Source organism: Leopardus geoffroyi, chromosome B4 (genome assembly GCF_018350155.1).
Source record: "Leopardus geoffroyi isolate Oge1 chromosome B4, O.geoffroyi_Oge1_pat1.0, whole genome shotgun sequence".
In the NCBI taxonomy this organism is placed as follows: domain Eukaryota; kingdom Metazoa; phylum Chordata; class Mammalia; order Carnivora; family Felidae; genus Leopardus; species Leopardus geoffroyi.
The window spans coordinates 25805312-25823720 of NC_059341.1; the positions used below are offsets into that span (position 1 = coordinate 25805312).

The 18409-nt window shown below is 39.3% G+C and overlaps 1 protein-coding gene across 8 annotated transcripts in view; it reads right to left on the minus strand.

Moving 5' to 3' along the window:
- The window catches only part of MPP7 (MAGUK p55 scaffold protein 7), a 210276-nt gene that overhangs the window by 39363 nt on the left and 152504 nt on the right, over positions 1 to 18409 (minus strand). For 6 of the 8 annotated variants that reach the window (XM_045465774.1, XM_045465777.1, XM_045465775.1 and 3 more), the window contains one exon: positions 16780 to 16950. The exons of the other annotated variants lie outside the window; for them this stretch is intronic. In XM_045465774.1, coding sequence (XP_045321730.1) covers positions 16780 to 16950 — 171 coding nt within the window. The remainder of the gene's footprint in view (positions 1 to 16779; positions 16951 to 18409) is intronic. 8 annotated transcript variants of the gene reach the window in all.

The following is an 18409-nucleotide window of genomic DNA, read 5'->3' on the forward strand; positions in this document are numbered from 1 at the left end:
ACAGGTGCCCAGCAAAAATCCTCAGACTCTGTGGGGTGCCTGGGTGGCTCAGTCGGTTAAGCATCTGACTTCGGCTCAGGTCACGATCTCGAGGTTCATGAGTTCGAGCCCTGCATCAGGCTCTGTGCTGATAGCTCAGAGCCTAAAGCCTGCTTCAGATTCTGTATTTCCCTCTTTCTCTGCCCCTCCCCCACTCTCAGCCTCTCTCTCTCTCTCTCTCTCTCTCTCAAAAATAAACAAACATTAAAAAATTAAAAACAAAAAAACCCCCCAAATCCTCAGACTCTGTGGCCAAGGTTGCTCTTGATAATCGGGTAGCCCTCGATCCTCTTTTAGCTGAATGAGGAGGTGTCTGTGCTGTGGCCAATTCCACTTGCTGCAACTGGATGACCTTCAGGGGAAGCTGAACTCAGCTACATGAGGTTAGCAAATGAGCCACCTGGCTTAAGGCAGTGACTCCCTCAACAGGATCTTCTTGGGGCTTATTTGATTTTGATTGATTTGGGTCTTAGGGACCATGGCTCCACTGCAGACGTGGGGAGTCATCCTGCTTAAACTAATCATAGTGGTCACCCTGGTGCTCTGTGTTCTCTCAAGGGCTTTAAATGCATGTTTGCAGCCGCTAACACATTCCCACCAAGGGAATGACCTCCCTAACACTGAAACGTCAGAAAAGGAACAAAGACAATGATGGATCTAAAAAGAAAGGCGAACCTGAAGTCGTGACCTATCAACACCACAGAGATTCAGCAAAAATGTCATGACCTGTGATTACTGCACAAAGGATTGAGCAAAAACTGAGGACTTGACAGTGTTAGCTGGGAGTGGGGCTAGTGCCTTAAATTTTGATCACATCTCGCAGTCAAGCTGAGAGTCTGATCAAAGGGGGTAAATGTTAAAAAAAAAAAAAAAAAAAAAAAAAAAGAAAGAGAAACAAAAAAAAAAAGACAACAGGCCCCAGATGGAGTCACTTGTTGCTAAGCCCATGTCACCAAACCAAAACTTAATACCTAACTTAATTAGTTTTGACCTCTTCTAGGAGTGGACTCTTAACCCAGTTGATCTGGAAATACCCTGGTCAGCACTACCCGCGTAATAGATCCCTGCAGTCCCCTAAAGGAAGGTGACCTTGCCTCAAACAATCCACTCTGCGCCAGTAAACTTTTTCCACCTCCTTCTGCCTATAAAAGTCTTTCATTTTGTACTGCTCTTTGGAGTTCCTATCTGCTAGATGAGATGTTGCCCAATCCATGAATCACCGAATAAAGCCAATAACATCTTTGAGACCAATTTTGTTTTTAGACAAGATGGAAGAGCTACTTTTTATTAAAACTTTCCTAGGTGCCAGGAATTGGTCTAAGTATTTGCAAATGTCATTTCATTTAACCCTCTAACAAACCTAGAAAGTAGGTGCTCTTATTATCCTCCTTTTTCAGATGAAGAAACTGAAGCCCACAGCAAATCTGAAATGTTCAGGTATCCCGTGGCTACCAAAGAGCAGAACAGATTAGAATGCAGCCCGTCTTTCCCCAGAGGTTATGGCCATTTATGCTACCCACAATAAACACTAAACTTCGGATACTTCAGATGTGCCATACATACAGGCAGGAAAATTTTCTGAGCAATGGCCACACAGAAAAAGGGGAGTAAAAGGAAACAACACTTTGAAGAACAGTTACAAAAGTGACTCTGGCTGTCACTGGATCCCACTATGAAATGTCATGCTCCACAGAAGGCCACAGCAAGGGTAGGGGTAGGATATAAAGTACATATATATACATATACGTACAAGTACGTGATATAAAGTATAGTATATCAGCAATTGCTCCAACATAGGGAAATAAAGTGTTAGGAGCTAAAGAATTTCCAATAGCATATTTTCCTATAAGAATTTCAGAATAAAGTGGATAATAAAAATATTAAAAATAATATTAAAATATTAAAAAAATAAAAATAAAAATATTAAAAATAATACTGAATCAGTTGATCACAACAGACAAACCAAACCTAAAATATCAATGTGCAAAATCCTGAACAGCAGATTAAGATAAAAACCAAAAGTTTTAAAACCAGCATTACAGGGGCACCTGGGTGGCTCAGTCTGGTTAAGCACCTGATTCTTGGTTTCCACTCAGGTCATGATCTCACCGTTTGTGGGTTTGAGTCCCGCATCTGGCAGCATGAAGCCTGCTTTGGATTTTCTCTCTCCCTCTCTCTGCGCTCCACCTGTGATCTCTCCCTCTCTCAAAATAAATAAACCTAAAAAAATACTAAAACCATCATTAAACACATGGATGACAAAGCACAAAACTGACATGTGATAAGTAGAAAATCAAAATAAATTGCAACCAGTTCACAATGGCTAACAAAATCGGGTGATGGAAACTGAACCGATTCAAACACAGCAACAAGGCTTTCCCCCAGTGTGCTCACTACATCTGCATTATAACCAGTGGCAAAAGGTAAAAAGCAAAATTTACTGCCTACTCAAGCTAGGCCTGCGGCAACAGCAACAGCATCTGGGAACTTGCTAGAAAGGCAGAATCTCTGGCCTTGCCTCTCACGCTACCGGTCAGACACTACGTCTGAACAAAATCCCCAGATGAATGGAATGGTGTTAAGATTTGAGACGCCTTGGAGAAGGGGCTGAAGGCCAATGGGAGAGGAAGGGCTCCTCCCTCTGAATATTCTGAGACTGCTTCTGTCTGTATCATCAAACAGACTCCTGAGAGGCAGTCTCTGAAATGTGAAGGCCAAGCAGCCAGGAAGATCAAGCCCTGAGCCTTTCCCTGGTGGCTGAGCCTTTTCCTGAGTATGTGAACCGATCTGAGGGGGAAAGGCCAGGAAAATCAGCCCAGGATACTTTGGGAATAGTTGGCAAATGTTAAGGACGGGGAAGGTGAGAAGTCATGCTATGTACAATGGGGCTATGCCTACACAGCCAGCTGACCTGACCCAGGGAGGCCTCAGGAAGAAATCTCCAGCTTGAGGCCCTGAAGGTGAGCAGGATTTATGTGAACAGTGCACTCTTTTGGTAGATTCAGGTCTAAACTTTCATAAAATATGGAGGTATCTGCTAGCAAAATGAATGATTAGGGCCCTAAATCAAAGAAGAGAAAAGAAAAGTAAGATTTTTAGATCCAGCCACTGGTGTCAGTACAGCCCTGATTTTACAGATTGGAAGCAATATTCCACAGTGAGTTAAGAAAGAAATAAAAGAGGATTTTAATGACCTCCACTTTGACCTTAGTCTGTACTTTCTAACTAATTAAGTTCTTTCCAGCTTCTCTCTTAACTCAGACAAAGGGCCTCAAGGGCAAAGCATCCTGTGATGGGAACCCAAACTACCCCCTCAGGCATAAGGACTGCCCCCAGCCCAGAAGACCTGGCATGACTGGCCCCAAGACAATGATGACATGACCTGACCTTCACTGCCCGCCTGCATGTACGCACTGACCTGTGTCCCACATCTTCCTTATATAAACCTATGAGTATTTTCAGCACCTTGGAGACGGTCTTTGAGATGCAAGTCCATGGTCTTCCCACTGCTGGCCTCACTGAAATAAATTTCCTTCTGGTTTCACCACTACTGGTCTCTCTGCCTATGGATTTTGTCAGGAGTAGCTGAACCTGGTCTGTTCGGGCCCCCCGGAGCCAGGTGCTGTCGCACCCCTGCACCCCAGGGATACAGTCCTGGTGAGACAGGCAGGAGCTGTACTTCTGATTTGTCCAGCCCCATTGAGACTCCTAGGGACAGAGCAGTTGGCCACAGCAGTGCACCAGGGCTCACTGGTCCCTTTCCTGAGCTAGTGGATGTGACAGATGTCCCTGGCAGGGATAACAGGAAGTATTTGCAGCTGCCAAAACCGGTTTCATTTTGAGGACTTTCTTGCTTTTCCTGAAGTGGCATCAGCTGCCTTATTAACAGCATTTGGTGAAACATAAATTAGTAGCAGAGGGCCCCCAAAGATTTGACTCCTGGTAAGTCCCCCTCCCATGATGTTGGCTTCTTTTGAACCATATGTTTCAGGTTTTTATAACCTATTAGCTCAGGCTGTGGCAGGGGCCACTGTAATTTGTGAAGGTACCATTGGAAAAAGGAATGGATGAGAGGTAAACAGGAAGCAAGGGTATGCATTTGGGGGAGATCTCTGTTGGAGTTTCTGTGTAATGTATATGTACAAGATGGGGAATGCTAACTCTATCCCCTCCCAAGGCTCCTCCCTAGGGAGAATACTGGCTGACTGGTCTTGTTTTAGTTATAAACCTAGGGCTAAGAAGTAAATGAATTTTCACTGTAACACCACCTAGCATACGTAGATGTTAAGCTCAGAGGAAAGATGACAACTGAATGGCTCTTGGATTCCTTCCTCACATTCAGTTGCCTCCAAGGGGGTTTCGGTTTGGCTCTCCTAGCTTGTCTAGGAAACCATGTGGTTCAGTCAGTGAACTGCCCCCGCCCCCACTTTGGGGTAAGCACGAATGCTAACAGAGGTACTCTGGGCTTCATGTAGTCGTAGTTTTGTTTTTTCTGTGTTCTTTCTGAACTTTTGCCTAGGAAGATGGAAAATATTCCTTCTGTTCCCAAAGGAAGTTCATTAGGACATATTGTGAATAAATGGTGCAACCTGAGAAAAAGGCTGTCACGCAGGAGGGAGAGAAAGGACGTGGAGATAAAGGAATGTTAGTCCGAACTTGAAATTCACCTCGGCCTTGCCCGTGGCACCCGTACACATCTGCCTCTATCTCCCCCTGCTGTTTCTGCAGCATCACCCGTGCAGCTCGTGCAGCTGGCTCTTACACCATCCTCGGTGCCTCCGGTGCCCCTGGCTCCTGCTCCTCCCCGCCTCAGTATCGAGGAGCAAAAAGCACCCCAGGCTGTTGAGCTGCCTCCTTGTGAGGTTCAAATGGAAGCACCTCCCAAGTCAACATGAAGGGGTCCAGGGGGCTCCCCTGGACTTAAACTGCCCACTTCAGATTTCCCCACAGGAGCCCCAGGTAAAACTGACAGTAGGGAACAAACTGGTTGACCTTTTAGTGGTCAGGGGTGCAACATATTCGGTATTAAAGCTAATTCAAGGTTGTCAGTTTAATGAAAATAGACACATCTTTAGCGTTACCAGCATTTAATATAAACTTTTTATCCTACCAAGGTTTACTAAAGGTCAGATAAGTTCATGTTATCTCTGTTGCAATTTGTCAGCAAAAAGAGGACTTAAAATGATGGTTAATTTGATCTGTCTCATGAAGGTTTCATGGGTAATTGTTAAGAGCAAGTAGGTTAAATTAAAAAAAAAAAAAGTATACAGCTTTTAGAACCTTTGGTAACCTAAAACTTTGAAGTTTCGCTAGGCTAAATGATATATTGGTTTGAATCCACTGGATGTCTTTTCCAAACAAGATAAAACACTGAAACAGCTACTAAACATACATTTATCAGCTTTTGGTTTCTTACTGCAGAGAAACTGAAGATAAATTTGGGTCTGGGGGTGCCTGGGTGACTCAGTCGGCCGAGTGTCTGACTTTGGCTTGGGTCATGATCTCACGGGTCATGGGTTCAAGCCCCACGTTGGGCTCTGTGCTGACAGCTCAGAGTCTGGAGCCTGCTTCGGATTCTGTGTCTCCCTCTCTCTCTGCCCCTCCCCCACTCATGCTCTGTCTCTCTCAAAAAAAAAAAAATTTAAAAAAAAGTTGGGTCTGCTAGTGAAGAATTTTATGCTTAGTCACAAGATTGTATTATGGAAAAACACATGTTTCTAGAAATTATGAAATGTTTCATAAATTTCCAATCTGAAGAATTCTGATGTAACAGTTCACAACTGCTTACTACCTAGTTTTTACTAGAAATTAAGATTTCTAAGCATTACAAATTCTGATAAATGTAATTGAGACTGTTAGAAGTAAGGGCAGCAACTCTGTATGCCAGGAAAACATGATGTATTTTTGATAAGAAAGGTACAAAGAATGAGAACTACATTTTTGTTGAGGAAAAAGAAAGTAATTTTGTCCTTCAATGGAAATGGTTATTTAGAGAGAAAAGGCTTAGGACAAAATCTGAATGAAAAACAAAGCTGTAGGATGTTTGTGAAGGGGAATCTTTGGAAAAGAATTTTATGCATGGTCAGGACTAAGACAGGAATGAGTTTTAAAAGTACACCTGTGTAAGAGTGTGTAAGAGCCTGTCTGTTAAAAAGATAAAATTTTCTTGGATTTGTAAGTCAGCTCTTATAAAAGATTGTAAATGAAGCTGTTGTTTTTTTCCTTTAAGTTTATTTATTTATTTATTCTGGGGGCGGGGGGAGAGGGAGAGAGGGAGAGAGGGAGGGGGCAGAGAGAGAGAGGGAGAGAGAATCCCAAGCAGGCCCCAAGCTGTCAGCCCGACGTGGGGCTCAAACTCATGAACCATGAGATCATGACCTGAGCCAAAAACCAAGAGTCAAACGCTTAACTGACTGAGCCACCCAGGCGCTTCTGTTTTCTTTCTTAATCTGCTCAGAAAAACAAAGTTTCTATATTTTTTCCTTTTAGGTCTTTGAATACTTAAAGATTCTCAATATTAAAGGAGCTAAGTTTTGCTAACAGCTATATCACCTTTCTATTGCCACCTTGGTTAAACAGATAATTCAATATTGTTTTATAATGATCTGTAAACCTATTTGGGTATGTGCTTTAAAACTTGGAGGTTTTTAAGAAACTTCCCAAGATTCAAATTCTAACCAAAGTCTTTTAGGCTAATTAGGCTTGTTAAGTGACATGGTATGTTAAGTCAGATGGGAACCACTGTCAAACAAATGATGATACACTTTCTTAGGTTATATCATATGGGTAAATGCTTTAACTGTTTTAGAAATTATATGAAATCCCTAAGTTTCAGCATATCCTGGTATAAGGTCATTATTTGACATTTCTAATTACTGAAATGTTGTCACAGAAATAACTGGATTTCCTTGCCAACTGCGTTATAATGAACTCTGATCAGATCTTTAACCATGTCCATTTTTGAGTCTTTTGGAATTTACAGTTACTGTTCTGAAGGCCTTGCAATGTGTATTTCATCTTTTAGGAGATTCATGGAGAAGACTTTTGACAAATACAGGTTTCTGGTATCTTTAACATCCTAAAACTGTAAGAATTTCTGGAACTGATGGAAAAACTGCATTCAAACAAAAGAGATTAGCAACATGGGATTGAATGAATTGAGGAAATTGATTATAGTTTTATGATTCTTACTTGAAACACTGCTAGTTCTCTAATGTTTGCTCTTCCAGATTTAAGAAAACTTTCTCTTAAGATATCTATAACTTGTAGAAATATAAAGTATACTTTTGTGAACAAACTGGAGCATTCATCTTTTCTCCCTACCTGATCCCTCCAAAATTCAAAACCTCTCAGTAAGTGTTCTTTCTTTCATGGCAGTTATAATTATTTGCATAAGTTCAAGAAGAATCTGTTCTCCTTGTAATAAGACACCACTGGAAACATTGGTTATATTACACCAAGTCTTTGACTGGAATGTCATATTTGACAGAGACATGCATAGACTTAGATATGACCAGACAGCTTTGAGGAACTAAGGTGGACTTTGTGAAGCCAACAAAGCCCCTTGGGAATGTTGGCATGATTCCTTGCTGACAGAGTTCCCAGCTGCCTTACCAGGTGAGTAAAGAATGTCACTTCCTGGCAGGTGCAGAAACCTCAGGATATTTGGGGGAACTCAAGAAGAATTCACCCAAATCTACAGGTTCTGCAGGCAAATCCGATGGCAAGTATTTGGCTTGGCTTCTAGTCTTGAGAGGCTATTAAAAGTTCAATCTGAAATTCCTTACAAAAAGTTCCAGCAAAGTAGATTTGTAAGAACTTATAATGGTCAATCACTATTCTTGCTGTGCTTATATAAATACTTAGGTCAGCTTTATTAAAACTGGACTTGCCTTACAAACAAATCAGTCTTCATTTGGCTATCTTTGATGTAGATGAGGTGATTTTAGAGAGAAATATTGTGTTTCAATAACATACCTTTGTAGATGTTACATTCTAGTTTGGCTGTCTTTGAATGTTTGTTGTTTGCCTAAGCTAGACAACTCGAAGTAAACTTCAGGGAAAGTGCTACAACAGCTCATGTATAGATAGTCTTTATGCTTTTCCTCTGTGGGGATAATAAAAAGATCCCCGTAGGCATATGATTATTTCAACAGCCAGACAATAAGATGGATTCCCCAACAACTGTGTAACTCAACTATTACCCTGACCAATTCTATGTGGCTGGGATGGCAAAATAGCTCCTCAAAAGCCAGAGCATACCCTACTCCCTGTGGTTAACTACGGACTTGTGGAAGTAAGGCACTCCCTTCCTTATGATGGGACTGGACAATGCACTTGTGGATGCTCATATCTCCCAGAATGTCTGCTACTTACCAGTGATTGCTCATAATTGGGATACTGTTAAAGCTAGATATTGGGCAAAGAGGGCTTTTTGATTACTTTATCCCTTAGCCATATATATGTGTCCTAGAAGTCACTTTTGTCGATGTAGAATTACAAGTAGAGGTTCAGCCAAGCACACAGTGGCCATCTTTAATCAAACTCGGCACAATGTCACCCTCCTAAATGATAAAACCACAAATTCAAAAAGTAGTCCTTCAAAACCAGATGGCCCTTGATATTCTGACTTCAGCCCAAGGAGGAACCTGTGCTCTTATTAAAACAGAATGTTGTATATATATTCCAAATTGCTCAAAGAATGTGTCTGAAGCCATGAAAGATTTAAATAAACACATAATTGCTGTAGATGCTCTGACTCTAGATCCTTTTGGCAGCCAACTAACTTTAAATCTTTCCAAACGGTAATATACCCTGCTATAAGCACTGCTAGGCTTCTTGTCCTTTTTCTTTTTGGTTGTTGTTTGACTTTTTGTATTTGTCAAGCAGGAGCCTGGGCTATCCATACCAGCATGGAGGTACCTTATTATGTATTTCAGGAGAGACTCAGGAAGCAAAATTCTCCCACCCCGTCAAAGTCTTCCTTTCCAAAACCCCTAGGTCATCCTCTGGTCATCAGGAAGGAGCTACACAAGAAATGACCACTGTCCCTTTTCCCTCCATAGAAATGGAATGGTGCTTTGACAGTGGGGATCTGAAAGAGGATTTTACCTCCATTTTGACCTATCTTTAAAACAAGATACTGATCAACTTGATCTTTACTGCCTACTGGCATGTACCCACCAACCTGTGTCCCACATTTTTCTTACATAAACCTAGAAGTATTCTCAGCACTTTGGAGACAGTCTTTGAGATGTTAGTTCACTGTCTTCCCAGTGCTGGCCTCCCTGAAATAAATTCCTTTCTTGTTTCACCTCCACTTGTCTCCCTGCCTCTGGATTTCATCATTAGTGAGTGGCCGAATCTAGTCTGTTTGGGATCCCTGGAGCTGGGTTCTCTTGTACCCTTAGGCTCCCATTACAGAAGGCTCTGGTCTTGAATTATTTAGGTATGAATCAGCTCTACAACTTAGTAGCTGTGTGATCTTGGGCAAAGTAACTTCTCCTCTTTTGTGCTTCAGTTTCTTCTTCTGCGGGGATTATACAAATATTTACCTCATAGTCATAGTGAGGACTGGATAGAATAATACATGCGTAGCCCTTAGCTCAATGCCTGGCACACAATACATACTGGTTACTGTTATTGTACAGGATAGGACCCACTTGAGAAAAGATAAAACTTAAAAACTCAGTTGGGGCTGTTTGAAAGCAGTTAGGAACAGGAGAGGATAATGAAACATTATAGTTAGATTTTAGTAGTAGAGAAATCTAAGTAGTAAAAATGGATATTTGGTTGTCATTGAAGTAATGCAATTAATTATTTACTCAAGACAGGAAAACACCAAAGAGTGAAGAAACGCGAGCAGGGGAGAAGCACATAGCAAAGGAACTGTGAATCTTCACTGGCTGTACCACTTGGAAGTGTCAACATTTCGCATCTCAAGTTTAGGACTATCTTGAGGGCAAGCCTCCTGTTGGGAGATAAAGGGGACATCTCCTCTGAGAACCAAGCCTCAGAAACTTAAGGAACTCCAAGCAAGAGACAGAGAAAGAACAGTCACTGCAGCATGAGTGACATCATAGGGCTTAAAAAAAAAAAAAAAAAAAGGAGTATAGGATCCTGCTGGGAATGTAAAAATGCAGTGAGAAGAGCAAGCAGTTTGTCTGTCAGGAAGTAAGGCACGAGGCCCACAGGACAGAGTCCACACGGAATTCAGAATCAGGTGCCAGGAACCCAAAGATCAATGGGCAAAGGGGATTTAGGGCAACTTAACTGCATACAATTAAACTAACCTCTCCACTGAAGATTTCAGCCAGATGAATTTTAGTTCAATGATTGTGGACCTAGACAACTAGCATTTATGTAAAGCAGCAGCCAAAATACCTTAGATCATTCTGTGACTTGGAGCGGACAGTGGAATGTTGTGATAACATATTTCCGGGAGAATAACTTTAGCAAAAGGTAGTCCAGATGGTGCTGTGGTATTCTGTCCTGGTAACTGTTTACTGTTTAAAACTTTGAGGAGGCGACTTGAAAGTTAGAGTAGTATCACTCAATTCTGAGGAGGCTGATCAAGGCTTGCCGGTGAGAAGAGGCAAATTGCATCTGTGACAGTTTATAGCTTGGAGAGTTCAAGCTCCACTCTAGTGAGGTAAGCATTCTACAAGCTATCTCTTGCACTGATCACAATTAAAACCCCTGGACAGCACACAAAAAGCAACAACCTGAAGACTCTGAAAAGCAAACAAAAGCAGGAAGAATATAGAAGGATATCCAATCTGGAGAGGTGACCCCTCCCCCCCACCCCAAGGGGAAAAAGTTTCCCTTTTTATTTTTCCATCTGTTCTTGGACTTTGTCCAGAGGATGAGTCTCCATCTCAGAGCTGTCCAAGGGGCAGTGGACTGAATAGCTAAGACCCCACAAAAGTTGTGGGCTTACCCCTCCTTAAGCTGTGCATGAGTGAGATGAACCCAAAGCAGCACAACTAAGATTTAAACCGTTGCGTAAGTCTCTGGCTAACACAAGTGTCACATGCAAGGAACAGACCCAAAGCAGCATAGCAAAGACTTGAAAACTGAACTGAGGCAAACAGACTAAGCCTAACCAGGCTGATAGCCTGCTAAAAAAATTTAACATTTTCCAGAGGGATATAATAAGATCCAAAGTCTATACAAAATAATGTTAAAAATGTCCAGGATACAGAACAAAAGTAATTTGATGCACAAAGATGATGATTTGCAAAAACAAAACAAAAACAATTTACAGATGCCAACCACAAGATGAGCCTGACACCGGAATTATCCAAAACAATAAAGATGCTATCTTAAGTAACCATCATGAGTCTAAAGTAAACACACTTGAAATGAATGTAAAAATAAAGTTCTTACCAGATAAGCAAAAGCTATGAAAAAGAATCGGTAATTTCACAATTGAAAAAAAAAATCACAGTATCTGAAAGAAAATTATTTGGTCAGTGGGCTAAATAGCAAAACAGTGATAATAAGGATAGAGTCAGAGATTTTGAAGACTAATCAAAAGAAATGGTCATATCTGAAAAACAGAAACACTAAAAAAAATAATAGTAATTACAGCATCAGGAAACTGTGAGATAATACTAAAGGGTCGAACACATGTCCTATCACAGTCCCAGAAGTAGAGGGGAAAGAGGTTAGGACAAAAATAAAAAAAAAATCTTTGAAAAAATAATGGCCAAAATTTTCCAAAATTTTGTCAAAGTCATAAATTTATAGATTTCAGATGTTTGGTAAACTCAGGCACATTAAACTAAAAATAAAGCACATATAGATACATCATAATCCAACTGCTTAAAATCAAAGATAAAAAAAAACACCTCAAAAGTAACTAGAGAATAATTATACACAGAAATAAAGCAAAAAAGTCATCAGATATATTAAAATCAAATAAGTCAAAAAACCCAAAAGAAGTCAGAAAAGGGGAACAGAGAAATAAACAAAATACAAAGGGATAAACAGAAAACAAATAGACCTAAAATGAAAATAATAGAGCTGCACTGAACCATATCAATAGTTTATATTAAATATAAATGGTCCAAACATACCAATTAAAGATATAGATTATGAGACTGGATAACTACAGCAACATCCAAGACTATGCTATCTATAAAAAACAAACCAACAAATCCACTTTATTTTTTTTAATTTTTTTTTAACGTTTATTCATTTTTGAGACAGAGAGAGACAGAGCATGAATGGGGGAAGGTCAGAGAGAGGGAGACACAGAATCTGAAACAGGCTCCAGGCTCTGAGCTGTCAGCACAGAGCCCGACGCGGGGCTCGAACTCACGGACCGCGAGATCGTGACCTGATCCGAAGTCGGACGCCCAACCGACCGAGCCACCCAGGCACCCCCAAATCCACTTTAATAATAAACACACAGATGAGTTAAAATAAAAGGATGGGGAAAGATACACTATGCAAGCAATAAGCAAAGGAAAACTTGAGTGGCTATTACATATCATACAAGGCAGACTTCAAGAAATTACATAATAAAAAGGCCAAATCATTAAGAAAACATAACACTCCTAAATGTGTGTACACTTGACAACAGAGCTTCTAAATATCTTCAGTACAAGCTGACTGATATGAAGAGAAATAGACAAATCTACAATTAAAGAGAATTTAACACTCCTTTCCCAACAACTAACAGAACAAGTAGACAAAAAATCAGTAAGGATATAAAAGACCTGAATAATATTATCAACCAACTTGACTTAAATAACATGTATTGATCACTCTGTCCAACAATGGCAGAATCCACATTCTTTTTAAGTGCACATAGAACACCAGAGGACATGGACCATATCCTGGGTACCCCTGCCCTGCCAAAATCTGATAAACTTAAAAGAATTGATATCATAGAAAGTGTACTAACTGACCCTAGTGAAATTAAACAAGAAATCAATAACAGAAAGATGATAATCCCAAAGTATTTGGAAATTAATACACTCTAAACTCATGGATCAAAGAAATCACAAAGGAAATCAGAAGATATTATGATCTGTGTGGTATGTTATCAAAACACAGCAGATCAAAATTTGTAATATGAAGTACTTAGAAGAAAATTATAAATTTATGCCTAACAATAGTTAAATCTTTAAAAAAAGTGTTTCTAGTCAATAGTCTAAGATTCAACTTTATGAAAATAGAAAAAGAGAAAATTAAATGGATCCAAAGTAAGCAAAGGAAGGAAATAATAAAGAGCACAAGTCAATAAAACTTAGAAAATAGAAAAAAAAATTTAATGTACAAGTGGTTTTATAAAAAATCAATAAATTAGAAAAAGAGCTAAGGTACCTAGACTGTATGAAGGCCAGAAATCATCCTCACTCTTCTGTTTTCCACGCCTGTGTAATTCCCTCTCCTTGACTGTGGGCAAAACCTGTTATTAGCTTCTAACCAATAGAACATGGAATATTTTGCCTTATTCCCTTCTCAGTTAATACAATTTGATGAAATTACCATGTTGCATAGGCTCATATGGCAAAGAACAGAGAGCACATTATGAACTCTGCCAACAACCACATACATGGTTTTAGAAGCAGATCCTTTAACAGTCTAGCATTCAAATGAGAAGACTACCTCATGGCAAGGCTTGAGCACAGCCTTATGAGACTTATGAGATATCCTGAAGCAGAGGACCCAGCTAAGCCATGCCTAAACTCTCCAAATTTTGACCCACAGAAACATTCAGATAATAAGTATGCACTATTTAAAAGTCACTAAATCTGTAGTAACCTGTTAGGCAGCAATAGATACCGGATGTAAGAGTGAAGACATAAATTACCAATAATAAGAATGAAAGTGGAGACATTACTACAGACCTTACAGAAAGTTAAAGGATATTAAGGAAATATTATGAACAACTTTATGCTTATATAATTGGCCATTTAGGTGAAATGGACAAATCGCTTCAAAGACACAAACTGCCAAAATTCATTCAGAAAGACACCCTGAATAGTCGTGTGTGTGTGTGTGTGTGTGTGTGTATGTGTGTGTATAAAGGTAGAAAGATGCACTCTTCACATGCTCTCTTCCTCTCCCCGTTCGTCCTCTTCCTTACTTTTTAAAAGAAGAAATTAAATTTGTAGTTAAAAACCTCCCCAAAAGGCTCCAAGCCAAGATGTGGTTTTGTTGTATAATTCTACCAAACATTTTAAAGGAAAATAAGTAATTCTATACAAGCTCTCCTGGAAAAGTAAAGAGGAGAAAACACTCCCCAACACATTTTATAAAAGTGGCATTGTCTTAATACAAAAAGCAGATGAAAACAAATTTAAGAAAACTACAGACCAGCAAATTGAACCTAGTACTGTGCAAAAGGCTAATACATCATGCAAAGCTCATTCAACACACAAAAACTAATCAATGCAGTTCACCATTTCAACAGATCAAATAAGAAAAACCATATAATCATCTCAACAGATGCAGAAAAAAATCCATTTGACAAAATTCAACATCAATTCATGATAAATACTCTCAGCAAACTAACAATAGACGGGAATTTTCTTAACCTGGTAAAGGGCATCTATAAAAAAACCTACAGCTAATATCATACTTCATGGTGAAAGATTGAGTACTTTCTTCCTAAGACTGACAACAAAGCAAAAGATGGTCTCACTACTCCCATTCATCATCATACTGGAGAGTCTAAAGTAAAGAGAGAATACAACACGAATAAAGATGAAAATACCTACAACAAAGAAATAAAATTGTCTCTGGTCACAGATAACAAGATTATCTACATAAAAAAAATTCAAGGCATCCACAAAAAAGATACTAGAAACCTCCTTTAAGAACTATAGAGAGGGTTGTGACATCTGTATATAGCGCCATTTAACAAAAGTGCATGGCTACTTCTAACATGCATGAGGCCAACATCCCCCTAACCTCTTTTCCTTTGGAAGATTCTAGGGAGTATTTATTTTCCATAACCATCAAGCATCTTTAGTTGCTTGTGACTATGATTTACTTTTATTCTTCCTTGCATTACTCTTCAGACCCATAGTTTATCTTCATCTATCTTTCCTTCCTCACCCCGGAGGTTAGCACCTACAGGAAAGAAAAAGAGATCAAAGTCTATTCTGCTTTCCTCTTTCAATTTGATCCCCCGGGAAAACCAAAAGTAGCACAGATGTAACAGTGACTCCTTGGCTACAGAGAGTCCTCAGATTTAAGGAGAAACAGGAAATTATGCTATCTTTGCTTTTTTATCACAAGGTATCTCTCATCAGATAAGCAGCAGACCTTGGCTGAAGAGCAGAAGATGCAACGGGGATGGAAGAGATGCTGCTAAGATGGGTGCTGGGAGGGACACAGGGGTAGAAAAGGAGCAGGGAGTCCAAGTAGCCCCCATGAGGCACAAAAGGATTTAGAACTGGGGAACACTTATATTCCCCTTAGCCCAACTCTATAGGGACTGGAAGCTGGGGTATTGCAGGCTCTACAGTAAACATAAAAACAGATGTAGAATGTTCCTCCAGGTGGGGCTTGGGGGGTGCTTTCATATCCATTGATTAGAAGAAAGGGACACTGTTAATAAGGGAAACTCTGCAGTATGTGTTTCTAAATCATGCAAATGATGTGACTATCTCTTCCAGGGCCATCAGGTGTGAGAAACTGCATCATTTCCCACTCATCACCACCGTCAAGAGTATTTGCTGTAACCTCTCAGAGGACTCTGTGTCAATACAAGGGGTGACTCTTTAGCTTTTCCATTTATTCTCATCCCCATCATGATCGTCTTCAGTTTATGAAGGAATAATTACCAACAGATACCAGGCTCCTTTATTCTTATCCACCACCCCCCCCCCCCCAAATCATTGGTTTTGATCACTGGAGCTTAATTACCTGTCACCAAATTTTTATTTATTTATTTATTTATTTATTTTTTTTCAACGTTTATTTTTGGGACAGAGAGAGACAGAGCATGAACGGGGGAGGGGCAGAGAGAGAGGGAGACACAGAATCGGAAACAGGCTCCAGGCTCTGAGCCATCAGCCCAGAGCCCGACGCGGGGCTCGAACTCACGGACCGCGAGATCGTGACCTGGCTGAAGTCGGACGCTTAACCGACTGCGCCACCCAGGCGCCCCTGTCACCAAATTTTTAAAGAAATGGCAACCAGAATGAGGTGCGTGGAGTAACACGGAGGTCACGACTGCACGCGTGGCTATGAAGGGTGGATAAGACAGACACTAGAACGTGACTATGAGTCAAACCAGCCAACGTTTATGGAAATCACCACATATATTTATTAATTGCTTTAAGCAGTTTCATGAACTGACTCTCCAGCTTTAAATACTCCAGAGCTCTGCTGAATAGTTTATTTCACTGAAGGCCTAAGTGCCATAAGAAGTTCCACCATGGCTACTGCCTCAAAATGATGTGAAAGACACCATGTTACATTAACAAATATTGGTTTCTATTATTTAGTTACACTGATTTACTTTACTATATTGCGATGTGTTTTCTATCCCCCCTTACAGAGGTCCCACTAAAATGCCAGTGCCATTCTTCATAGACATCTTAAGTCTCACGAATGTCATAGGAGTACAAAAGACTGAAATGTCATTTTAGAGACCAAACAAAAGGTATTCAAAATGAGATTTGTGGCTTGAAATCCTCAAGCATAATGCCCTTTGATGTTAAATTCTTACCACCTCACTTATTTCATCAGAATTAATACAAAAGACACACTTACCAACCAAGACAACAAGTCTGTATTTTTCATTAGTTTGCCGCCGATAGGGTGTCACTTCCTCATATGTAGGCACATCAGCTGTATCGTACTGGTCACTCTTCTTGCATTCATACATGGACTTATTTGTTTTCTTATCTTTTCTACTAAGACGGAAACTTCTCCTAAAACCAGCTGCAAAAATATATATACATATATATATTTTTTTAGTAATAAGAACTAAAGAAAGAAACCTCAAAAAGACAAAAATTAAAAAACCCTCAAATCTGGCTGGGTTTTATGAACCATAAGGCTGTTACAAGTATATTCTATAACAGAAAAAAACAAAGATACTTCACAATTTCATTAAAACAATTTATAAGAGAATCGTCTAACATTTATCTTTGTAGTTTTATAAGTTTTATTCAGTTCCAAACCATAGAGTTCTTTCCAGAAATCAATGAGTAAAATACATACAAAGCAAAGTAAGTTGGAAATCATAATTTATCATGGATTAACTGATGAACACATTTGATAAGCAAAAAGCTAAAAGCCCTATAAAAATGTCAAATATAAATGATGACTTCGTTCATTCATAAACACTAGAATATTTTGTTTTGTATTGTAAGCATAACCTAACAACATACCTGTTGCACAGACAAGCATCTATTGTTGAATAAAAAGAAAACTAAATTAGGGACAGCTCAGTGTCAAACATGCCTATACATGGATCAGGCTGACGGAACGAGCCAGTCATAAAGAGCAAGTTCTTTAACTTTTATGAGACTCCAATGGAGGGGGAGTAAATGACCAAGTCCAGGTCCTTTTTCTTCTATGGAACGCCTATGGTTTTATAATTTGAAGCCTACTGAAATTTGGAAATAAGATTCATAGTCTCAACTGTGTACTCCCATCAATAGATCACATGATCCTTTGCTAAAATAATTTTAGAAGTACTTCAATAAATTTGATGTCTGCTTAAGGAGACCTCTCCAGCTCACTGCTACCATTTTTCACACCAAGAGCTCCAAAAGCTGAGGCAAAAGTTCTTTTTCTCAGTCAATCCCCATTTCATTCTGCTTGCCCTTCATGTTGTTGCATCACTCAGGTTTTACTTCCTTTCTAGAATAGTGATGCTTATCATACACAGTATGATTGCATCCATATAAACAGTATGAATTCGGCAAGAAGTGTAATCAGTTCTTGACCTAACCAACCCTCAAAATCCAGACTTTAAGGAAGAGAAAACTGTTCTGCTTATTGAAACGTTTTATAAATATATATAGTTGTATATATAGTTGTATATGTATTTATATATATACATATATATGTGTACATGCACATATGTATACACACATATATATACACACATATATATACACACATATCCATATATATGTATATATGTATCAGCTCCATAGTACAAAGCAAAATGCACATTTTTAAAATTAAAAAGTACATTTTTAAATGTAAAGAAATACATTCTCTTAGAAAATGATATTTTTTTCTCTTGAAAAAATATTGATCAAATTTGATTAGTAAAATAATTTTTAAATAGAGGTATTTTATAATAAAATGCAAGAATGTTAAAACTGTTTTGTTTGAATTTTAGGAACCATAATGAAAAAGAATATTACCACTGGATTTAAGAAAT